The sequence below is a fragment of the Onthophagus taurus genome, chromosome 7 (assembly GCF_036711975.1).
Source record: "Onthophagus taurus isolate NC chromosome 7, IU_Otau_3.0, whole genome shotgun sequence".
NCBI lineage: Eukaryota > Metazoa > Arthropoda > Insecta > Coleoptera > Scarabaeidae > Onthophagus > Onthophagus taurus.
The window spans coordinates 2,647,645-2,659,901 of NC_091972.1; the positions used below are offsets into that span (position 1 = coordinate 2,647,645).

The 12,257-nt window shown below is 29.2% G+C and overlaps 1 protein-coding gene across 1 annotated transcript; it reads left to right on the top strand.

The window, feature by feature from the left end:
• The first annotated feature begins 1,543 nt into the window (after positions 1–1,543).
• LOC111424437 (tubulin beta-3 chain) lies at positions 1,544–12,257 on the top strand. The gene is made up of 3 exons (XM_023057965.2): positions 1,544–1,684; positions 9,880–9,988; positions 10,875–12,257. Exons 1-3 carry the CDS (start codon positions 1,628–1,630, stop codon positions 12,068–12,070), a joined length of 1,362 nt encoding a protein of 453 aa, XP_022913733.1. The 5' UTR covers positions 1,544–1,627; the 3' UTR covers positions 12,071–12,257.

Below are 12,257 nucleotides of genomic sequence, written 5' to 3' on the forward strand. Positions count from 1 at the left end.
ATAACTAACACTATACCTAGAACTAGAATCATTCGGGTTTAGCCGTCTTGAGAGACGTGCGGCTAAATCCGAATGATTCTAGTTCTAGGTCTAGTGTTAGTTCTAGTTTTACACTAGCACAATCACTATAACTAACACTATACCTAGAACTAGAATCATTCGGGTTTAGCCGTCTTGAGAGACGTGCGGCTAAATCCGAATGATTCTAGTTCTAGGTCTAGTGTTAGTTCTAGTTTTACACTAGCACAATCACTATAACTAACACTATACCTAGAACTAGAATCATTCGGGTTTAGCCGTCTTGAGAAACGTGCGGCTAAATCCGAATGATTCTAGTTCTCGGTCTAGTGCTAGTGTTAGTTTTAGTTTTACACTAACACTATCATTAGAACTAACACAAGACCTAGAACTAGAATCATTCGGGTTTAGCCGTCTTGAGAGATGTGCGGCTAAACCCAAATGATTCTAGTTCTAGGTCTAGGGTTAGTTCTACTTTTACACTATCACTAGATCTACCACAAGACCTAAAACTAAAATCATTCGGGTTTAGCCGTCTTGAGAGACGTACGGCTAAATCCGAATGTTTCTAGTTCTTGGTCTAGTGTTAGTTCTAGTGGCAGTGGTAAGTAGCATAAGATATTACTATGTTGTATATTTTTATTGAACTAAAACTAGAACTAACACTAGACCTAGAACTAGAATTATTCGGGTTTGGCAGTCTTGAAAGACGTGAGGCTAAATCCGAATGTTTCTAGTTCTCGGTCTAGTGTTAGTTCTAATCAAATTCATACAGAAAGAACAATTTTGAGACACTATCTGTTAAAAATTGAGACAAATTGAGTATATAAATAATTTAAAAAAATAAAAATAATTTTGATTGTAGAATCAATCACAACGAACCATAATCGGTTCACTTAATTAATTAAACCAGGCCACGGGAGGTATCTGCAAGATATTGGAGACAGCTACATTTTTCATCGACAGATATCCAGCGGAGATACATGAGTAAGCTTCCGCCTACATAAAATTCACCCATTTTACTGTAACCAAGCAAAAAAGTTGTTCTGCAAGGCCTCTTAAAAATTGCAAATTTTGTCAGCTTTTCTTACCGGAGAAGAAATCTCTTCATTTATATTTAAATCTTTAATTATTCATTTTCACCTGATTAAATTATCTTTAAATCCTTTCTCTTCCTCTGTCGCCAAAAGTAAATTAATTTAATCGAAAATTTTCAAATATCTTAAGTGATGATGCACCGAAATAATAAAAATTAAGTTAATTTTTAAATTTTGACTCACGTCCGCTGTAATGTCTAAAAACATATTTAGTGCTCCGCCCATTTCAAGTAGAATTTTGAGAATTCTCCTATTATCTACGACGGCGTGTGCTATCAGTTTGGGCTTAAAACGGGTTTAGATTTCGACTTTACGTGACTGTGGCTTAAGGACGAAATTAGTTGACGATGGTGGCGAAATTGGATACCTAAAGGAACGGCGGCGGCGCGCCCCTGCTTTTTAGTAATCCTTCCAGAGGCGTCCGGGTTCAACAGTAGCTACCAAGACTTCAGTCGGAACAGTAAGCGACCAGATCCCAAACCGTTCACACAAGACAACTCCAAGATCGCAACATGAGGGAAATTGTACATTTGCAAGCTGGCCAATGTGGCAACCAAGTTGGAGCTAAGGTCAGTTTTTTATGAATTAATAACATTTTATTAAATAATTTATTTTTAAATGTTGCTCAAAGATTTGGTAAATTTAGATAACAATTTTATTTGATAAAATAATTTAAAATATGAATGACAAATAACTAAAAAAAAAATATAATTTTGAGGAACAGAAAGTACATAAAGTGGAATAACTTTTATGACTCTGAATTTACGCGACATTATTATTACACATAAAAATTCCGTACAAAATTGTCCAGATAAAGTAATTGTTTAAAATTTCAACTTTATGTCTAGTCTATAAAAATAACTTTTGATTAAAAGTAATTGTTCAAATCAGCACACTAAAGAAAACTTTTTCTACTTAAATTAATAAATTTCAATTTGATTTAATCCATTTATTAAATTAATTTCATTTCTGAACATCACAAAATAATGGGTAGTTTTGAGTAGTTTTTAATTAAATACCGCGGTAGATTATAATCAAGGTTAAAGGATATTTGGTTAATTAAGTCAGCTTGAGAGCAGCTTTTTATAATTAAAATTCGTATTTTAAAATCAAGGATTGTATTTTCCAGTTGAGTCATTGACATTCTTATCGTACCCCGATAAGTTCCCTCGAACTGAAAAAGACATATGGGGTGTAATAACACACCGTTATCACACAAATGTTTTGTATAGATAATTTAACGTCGTCTAGAACATGTATTGTCGTTATTTATTGCTTATTTTTATATGTATGTGGGTAATTATTAGTAAATTATATGAGTTTCAAAAAGTTTGTAGGATTCTCAAAAACTAATTGAGATATTAAGAAACGGTTTTCACCATTAAAATTATTAAAAAATTCTAAACTAATATTCAAAATTTGGTTTTTCTAATTTTTTGCTTATCTTAGAAAAGAAACTTTGAAATAACGCCCGAAAAAGTGTCAATGAGAATCGGATTTGTTTAATGTTAACTTTAAGGACTGATATCTCAAAAATTAATTGAGATATTAAGAAACGCTTTTCACCATTAAAATTATTAGAAAATTCTAAAGAAATACTCAAAATTTGGTTTTTCTAATTTTTTGCTTAACTTAGAAAAGAAACTTTGAAATAACGCCTAAAAAAGTGTCAATGAGAATCGGATTTGTTTAATGTTAAGTTTAAAGACCGATATCTCAAAAATTAATTGAGATATTAAGAAACGCTTTTCACCATTAAAATTATTAGAAAATTCTAAACTAATATTGAAAATTTGGGTTTTCTAATTTTTTGTTTAACTTAGAAAAGAAACTTTGAAATAACGCCTGAGAAAGTGTCAATGTGAGTCGGATTTGTTTAATGTTAACTTTAAAGACCGATTTCTCAAAAATTAATTGAGATATTAAGAAACGCTTTTCACCATTAAAATTATTAGAAAATTCTAAACAAATACTCAAAATTTGGTTTTTCTAATTTTTTACATAACCTAGAAAAGAAATTTTGAAATAATCTCTAAAAAAGTGTCAATGAGAATCGGATTTGTTTAATGTTAAGTTTAAAGACCGATATCTCAAAAATTAATTGAGATATTAAGAAACGCTTTTCACCATTAAAATGATTAGAAAATTCTAAACAAATACTCAAAATTGGGTTTCTCCATTTTTTTACATAACCTAGAAAAGAAACTTTGAAATAATCTCTAAAAAAGTGTCAATGAGAATCAGATTTGTTTACTGTTAAGTTTAAAGACCGATTTCTCAAAAATTAATTGAGATATTAAGAAACGCTTTTCACCATTAAAATTATTAGAAAATTCTAAACAAATACTCAAAATTTGGTTTCTTTAATTTTTTACATAACCTAGAAAAGAAATTTTGAAATAATCTCTAAAAAAGTGTCAATGAGAATCGGATTTGTTTAATGTTAAGTTTAAAGACCGATATCTCAAAAATTAATTGAGATATTAAGAAACGCTTTTCGCCATTAAAATTATTAGAAAATTCTAAATATATAATCAAAGTTTAGTTTTTCCAATTTTTTACTTAACCTAGAAAAGAAATTTTGAAATAATCTCTAAAAAAGTGTCAATGAGAATAGGATTTGTTTAATGTTAAGTTTAAAGACCGATATCTCAAAAATTAATTGAGATATTAAGAAACGCTTTTCACCATTAAAATTATTAGAAAATTCTAAACAAATACTCAAAATTTGGTTTTTCTAATTGTTTACATAACCTAAAAAAGAAACTGAAATAATCTCTAAAAAAGTGTCAATGAAAATAGAATTTGTTTAATGTTAAGTTTAAAGACCGATTTCTCAAAAATTAATTGAGATATTAAGAAACGCTTTTCACCGTTAAAATTATTAGAAAATTCTAAACAAATACTCAAAATTTGGTTTTTCAAATTTTTTACTTAACTTAGAAAAGAAACTTTGAAATAACACCTGAAAAAGTGTTAATGAGAATCGGATTTGTTTAATATTAACTTTAAAGAACGATATCTCAAAAATTAATTGAGATATTAAGAAATGCTTTTCACCATTAAAATTATTAGAAAATTCTAAATATATAATTAAAGTTTGGTTTTTCCAATTTTTTACATAACCTAGAAAAGAAACTTTGAAATAATCTCTAAAAAAGTGTCAATGAGGATCGGATTTGTTTAATGTTAAGTTTAAAGACCGATATCTCAAAAATTAATTGAGATATTAAGAAACGCTTTTCACAATTGAAATTATTAGAAAATTCTAAACAAATACTCAAAATTTGGTTTCTCCAATTTTTTACATAACCTAGAAAAGAAACTTTGAAATAATCTCTAAAAAAGTGTCATTGAGAATCGGATTTGTTTAATGTTAACTTTACAGACCGATATCTCAAAAATTAATTGAGATATTAAGAAACGCTTTTCACCATTAAAATTATTAGAAAATTCTAAACGTATAGTCAAAATTTGGTTTTTCCAATTTTTTTACATAACCTAGAAAAGATATTTTGAAATAATCCCTAAAAAAGAGACAATGTGAATCGGATTCTTTTAATGTTAACTTTAATAATCGATTTCTCAAAAACTAATTGACATATTAAGAAATGCTTTGCACCATTAAAATTATTAGAAAATTCTAAACTCAATCAAAATTTGGTTTTTCCAATTTTTTACTTAACCTAGAAAAGATATTTTGAAATAATCCCTAAAAAAGTGTCAATGTGAATCGAATTCTTTTAATGTTAACTTTAATGACCGATTTCTCAAAAACTAATTGAGATATTAACATCGTATCAAGTGTAGCCTCACCCGCAAGCGATCTCTTCTTAATCAGACTGTCTTTGAAAACTGACAAGCATTTTTTTTCTTATTTTCAATTGTTGCCGTTCGATTGTTTCCGTTTAAATTTATTCGATCATTTTTTAAGAGTCACCATCACACCATAAAATTTTGACCAACATCTAATGATATAGATATCACTTCATCCGGTTGTTAATTTACTAAAACCGTATATTTATTTAGATAGAGTGTAAAAATAGATTTTAAACCGCAAGTCTCTTAAAAGACAGAGAGCGGAAATGAGTTACGAATAGAGTAAATTATTTTGGTCCTGACCCCATCGTCGTCAACTTCGGAGGTCTAAAATTATCCGTCGAAGACAACTTAAGTGTTGCATCTTGTTGACGATGGATCACGTCTGCCTCCGGCTTTCCAAGTTTTTAACCCGAAAAAATGATGGACTCTTAATTTCCTGATTAAGATTCAAGCAAAATTTACGAGGGTCGAGTGCCGTAATTGCTCGAATTAATTTTTTTATGTAAATAAACTTTCCAATCACGGTATATAAAATTTCATTACAAAAAGAAATAACTCGTTATTTAAAAATAAAAAATCTATTGAAAGAACGTCTTTTAAAACCACTTAAAAATAACGATAAACAAATGTGTTTTTTTTATTTGGTCTTGGTCTGTTTACCAATTGTACCAATTGAGTTTATAGAAAGCGTTTTTTCTTTCCACTTTTAATTTTTTGCAATGTGTTGTGGTGGACAGTTTTTTTATTCATTTTGTGGTCAATGCACTGCATTAGATAGAAACGTGACGATTATCTTCACATTGCATGACCCGTGAGGATAGCACTTATTCATAAATTATGAGACTACAGGTAATTTACCAGAACGGCTAATGGTATACCTAGCATACATGGAGTCCCTTTTGTGCGAAAACACCGGTTTTAGAATGAGTTATTGGATGTTGTATAGAAAATAAATTGAAAACGTTCCGAATGATATAATACATATCGATCCTGCGATGATTAATAGCTCCACAAAGAAATTCTATTAAGCCTGTTTCACACTCAAAGGAAAACTGAAATCGACTAAGTTGTTATACAATAAAAAATTGTTAAACATTGAATCACTTCGCCGTGACTTTGGATACAAGTCATAAAATGTTTTGCTCATTTCGTTCCAGAACGTAGATTATGAAAAAAATTGCGGTTATTTATAATCACTTTTGATTGGAAGTTGGTGAAGCGATAAGAATTAATTTTTCCTTTTCCTTAAGTGTTTATTAAAGAAATACATTATTATTAAAAAAAATTTTAAATCATAAATTTATCGAACATCCAAATATAATTTGGGTAGACTTAAAAAATGGTATCTCAAAAACGAATTGAGATATCATGGTGAAATAAGAAACATTTTAAAGCAAATTTAATAGAGATTTAGTGTACCATAAATAAATTCTTATTAAACATCCATCTTATTAACATTAAACAAATCCGATTCTTATTGACACTTTTTTAGAGATTATTTCAAAGTTTCTTTTCTAGGTTATCTAAAAAATTAGAAAAACCAAATTTTGAGTATTTCTTTAGAATTTTCTAATATTTTTAATGGTGAAAAGCGTTTCTTAATATCTCAATTAATTTTTGAGATATCGGTCTTTAAACTTAACATTAAACAAATCCGATTCTCATTGACACTTTTTTAGAGATTATTTCAAAGTTTCTTTTCTAGGTTATGTAAAAAATTGGAAAAACCAAATTTTGATTATATATTTAGAATTTTCTAATAATTTTAATGGTGAAAAGCGTTTCTTAATATCTCAATTAATTTGAGATATCGGTCTTTAAAGTTAATATTAAACAAATCCGATTCTCATTGACACTTTTTTAGAGATTATTTCAAAATTTCTTTTCTAGGTTATGTAAAAAATTAGAAAAACCAAATTTTGAGTATTTGTTTAGAATTTTCTAATATTTTTAATGGTGAAAAGCGTTTCTTAATATCTCAATTAATTTTTGAGATATCGGTCTTTAAACTTAACAGTAAACAAATCCGATTCTCATTGACACTTTTCTAGAGATTATTTCAAAATTTTTTTTCTAGGTTGGTGAAAATTGATGTTGCTGCTTTTTCAAGTGTTTTAAAGATATCAGAAAGTAGAAAATGCATGTTTTTGACAAATATATAATACGAGCCGTGTGTCCAGTTCTAGGTCGTATAAAATCCATTTCTTGGAATATGAGTATGAAAATTTCCCAAAGTGTTAATAAGAGTCTCCTCTTTCCAATGAACCAACCCGTTTTGAAAAATAACTTTTAGTTTTTGAGAAAACAATATTTGAAGTTTTGATGAAATTTTCGATGTTGCAATTTTCATAGATAATTTTCAAAATTCGCTATAAAATTAATTTCTTGAAGGATCCTTGTGGAAATATCACCAATTATTAATTAAAGTATCCTCTTTTTAATGCAATAAGCCGTTTTGAAAAATCGTATTTAAATTTTCAGAAATAAATTTTTGAAATAATCGACAATTTTTTCGAATTTTGTAAATTTCGCCGATTAAGTTTTAAAAATTCGTATAAAATCCACTTCTTGGAATATGAGTATGAAAATTTCTCAAAGTGTTAATAAGAGTGTCCTCTTTCCAATGAACCAACCGGTTTTGAAAAATAACTTTTAGTTTTTGAGAAAACCATATTTGAAGTTTTGATAAAATTTTCGATGTTGCAATTTTCATCAATAATTTTCAAAATTCGCTATAAAATTAATTTCTTGAAGTATCCTTGTGGAAATATCACCAATTATTAATTAAAGTATCCTCTTTTTAGTGCAATAAGCCGTTTAGAAAAATCGCTTTTAGTTTTTGAGAAAAACATTTTTGAAATAATTGACAATTTTTTCGAATTTTGTAAATTTCGCCGATTAAGTTTTAAAAATTCGTATAAAATCCACTTCTTGGAATATGAGTATGAAAATTTCTCAAAGTGTTAATAAGAGTGTCCTCTTTCCAATGAACCAACCCGTTTTGAAAAATAACTTTTAGTTTTTGAGAAAACAATATTTGAAGTTTTGATAAAATTTTTGATGTTGTAATTTTCATAGATAATTTTCAAAATTCGCTATAAAATTCATTTCTTGAAGGATCCTTGTGGAAATATCATCAATTATTAATTAAAGTATCCTCTTTTTAATGCAAAAAGCTGCTTTGAAAAATCACGTTTAGTTTCTGAGAAATAAATTTTTGAAATAATCGACAATTTTTTCGAATTTTGCAATTTTGGCAAATTAAGCTTTAAAAATTCGTATAAAATCCATTCCTTGGAATATGAGTATGAAAATTTCTCAAAGCGTTAATAAGAGTGTTCTCTTTCCAATGTACCAACACGTTTTGAAAAATTACTTTTAGTTTTTGAGAAAACAGTATTTGAAGTTTTGATAAAATTTTTGATGTTGCAATTTTCATCGATAATTTTCAAAATTTGCTATAAAATTAATTTCTTGAAGGATCCTTGTGGAAATATCACCAATTATTAATTAAAGTGTCCTCTTTTTAATGCAATAAGCCGTTTTGAAAAATCGTTTTTAGTTTTTGAGAAATAAATTTTTGAAATAATTGATAATTTTTTCGAATTTTACAATTTCGCCGATTAAGTTTTAAAAATTCGTATAAAATCCATTTCTTGGAATATGAGTATGAAAATTTCCCAGAGTGTTAATAAGAGTGTCCTCTTTCCAATGAACCAACACGTTTAGAAAAATAACTTTTAGTTTTTGAGAAAACAATATTTGAAGTTTTGATAAAATTTTCGATGTTGCAATTTTCATCGATAATTTTCAAAATTCGCTATAAAATTGATTTCTTGAAGGATCCTTGTGGAAATATAACCAATTATTAATTAAAGTATCCCCTTTTTGATGCAAAAAGCCGTTTTGAAAAATCGCTTTTAGTTTTTGAGAAAAAAATTTTTGAAATAATCGACAATTTTTTCGAATTTTGCAATTTTCGCCGATTAAGTTTTAAAAATTCGTATAAAATCCATTTCTTGGAATATGAGTATGAAAATTTCCAAAAGTGTTAATAAGAGTGTCCTCTTTCCAATGAACCAACCCGTTTTGAAAAATAACTTTTAGTTTTTGAGAAAACAATATTTGAAGTTTTGATAAAATTTTTGATGTAGCAATTTTTAACGATAATTTTCAAAATTCGCTATAAAATTCATTTCTTGAAGGATCCTTGTGGAAATATCACCAATTATTAATTAGAGTGTCCTCTTTCCAATGGACCAACCCGTTTTGAAAAATAACTTTTAGTTTTTGAGAAAACAATATTTGAAGTTTTGATAAAATTTTCGATGTTGCAATTTTCATCGATAATTTTCAAAATTCGCTATAAAATTAATTTCTTGGAGGAATCTTGTGGAAATATCACCAATTATTAATTAAAGTATCCTCTTTTTAATGCAATAAGCCGTTTTGAAAAATCGCTTTTAGTTTTTGAGAAATACATTTTTGAAATGAACGACAATTTTTTCGAATTTTTCAATTTTCGCCAATTAACTTTTAAAAATTCGTATAAAATCCATTTCTTGGAATATGAGTATGAAAATTCCCCAAAGTGTTAATAAGAGTGCCCATTTTCCAATGAACCAACACGTTTTGAAAAATAACTTTTAGTTTTTGAGAAAACAATATTTGAAGTTTTGATAAAATTTTCGATGTTACACTTTTCATCGATAATTTTCAAAATTCGCTATAAAATTCATTTCTTGAAGGATCCTTGTGGAAATATCACCAATTATTAATTAAAGTATCCTCTTTTTGATGCAACAAACCGTTTTGAAAAATCGCTTTATAAGAATGTTTCATTTCTATTCCAATGTTTAATGTGTTAATCCTAATGATAGTACAAGTGTTAGTTCTAGTTTAATTTATAAATTAATATAATTAATAATTTGATTTCTTTCAGTTTTGGGAAGTAATTTCAGAAGAACACGGTATCGACCCCAGCGGAATTTACTTGGGCCAAAGCGATTTACAATTAGAGAGGATTAACGTATATTATAATGAAGCCACAGGTAAAAAGCAGTTTTAATAACAAGTTTTAAATGCTCGATAATAAGAGGCGCGAAACCAGTAGCCGCTTTAATGAAGTTAATTAATAAAACAGAACCCGTATGAGTCATTATATATAAGAGGTTTTAAGGGTTCATGACACTTTAACCACAACCTAACGGGTTATATTACGTTTACGTCCGACCAATTTTAAATAACATTTTCCATGTGGTAAACAGTTGTTCGGATTAACATCGAGGTCTTTCTTAAAGTTAAACTTGAAGATTGAAAAGTAAACGTAATGGTTATTTTATTTTGTACTAATTAAAATAGGAGTGTAACGGTGAGCAACAAGGCGTGTTTCCGACTTTAATTAATTAAGTTTAATTGGATAGTTTTTGTTTTCGATTTTTTTACGTTATCGAGGTTTTGCCGAAATATTTTTAGAACGGAAATGCTTCGGTGGCGACATAAAAGAAAATAACAAGTCATTGGCCAGACGAAGTCGATGTGTAGAAATTATAAATTAAATTTACAACCGATTGTGACTATCAATAACTCAAAGAAGTAACTGTGGGTAGTTATTATTAAAATAACGTATCCAATATATTATACTTGACTCATATATTATTATATGCATGAATAATTTCTATACAACATACATCTATTATTCTTAGCTTCCTGTTTCGCTATCTTCACTTCTATTATTAATTATTAAAGATCGGTTAACTTTCTAAGTTCACCTCGAACGGATTCGTTCGTGATTATCGACACGATGAGGTTGTAATAGGTGAATGGACCTTTTTTACGTTTGTGATATAGCTTATTAGATTTAACGGTATTAATAAGTCGACCGAAGAATCCAATTCCGTTCTTTTCATTATTTTTTTTCTTTTTTATATATTTTAGTTGCGTCTCACAGCAATGGAGGAAAATACGTTCCAAGGGCGATTCTTTTGGATTTGGAACCAGGAACAATGGATGCGGTTCGCTCCGGTATCTATGGAAAATTATTTAGACCGGATAATTTCGTTTTTGGTCAATCTGGTGCTGGTAACAATTGGGCAAAAGGTCATTACACCGAGGGTGCTGAACTGGTCGATGCCGTTTTGGATGTTGTTCGAAAAGAAGCTGAAAATTGCGATTGCCTTCAAGGATTTCAATTAACTCATTCGTTAGGTGGTGGAACCGGTTCCGGAATGGGAACTTTATTGATTTCTAAAATTCGGGAAGAATACCCCGATAGGATTATGAATACTTATTCGGTTATGCCAAGTCCGAAAGTATCCGATACAGTAGTCGAGCCTTACAACGCTACTTTATCCGTTCATCAATTGGTGGAAAACACCGACGAAACTTATTGTATTGATAACGAAGCTTTGTACGATATTTGTTTTAGAACTCTTAAAGTACCAAATCCAAGTTATGGCGATTTAAATCATTTGGTTTCTTTAACGATGTCAGGTGTAACCACATGTTTACGATTCCCAGGACAATTAAACGCCGATCTAAGAAAACTCGCCGTTAATATGGTTCCATTCCCACGTCTTCATTTCTTTATGCCCGGATTTGCACCATTAACCTCGAGGGGAAGTCAACAATACAGAGCTTTAACCGTACCAGAATTGACCCAACAAATGTTTGATGCTAAAAATATGATGGCTGCTTGCGATCCACGTCACGGAAGATACTTAACCGTAGCCGCCGTTTTTAGAGGAAGAATGTCCATGAAAGAGGTTGATGAACAAATGTTAGCCGTTCAGAATAAAAACAGCAGCTATTTCGTCGAATGGATTCCGAATAATGTTAAAACAGCCGTTTGTGACATACCACCAGTCGGATTAAAAATGTCATCTACTTTCATAGGCAATACAACGGCCATTCAGGAATTGTTTAAGAGAATATCCGAACAATTCGCCGCCATGTTCCGCAGAAAGGCTTTCTTGCATTGGTACACAGGCGAAGGTATGGATGAAATGGAATTTACCGAAGCCGAATCGAACATGAACGATTTAGTCTCTGAATATCAACAGTACCAGGAAGCTACCGCCGATGAAGAATACGAGGCGGAAGAAGAAGCTGCCGCCGATGATTTTAATTGTTAACAGTTTAGATTAAAAGAGTTACTATTTATTTATTCGAAAAAAAATCTTATTTGATTATTTAAGTTAATTAAGAAACGATGCATTTAGAATTTTTTGATTAAATCGGTTTTTTTTTATCATAAAATAAAAAATTGTAGTTTCAAGACTGAATTTTATACTTTGATATCAATAAAGATCTTGAATGGTT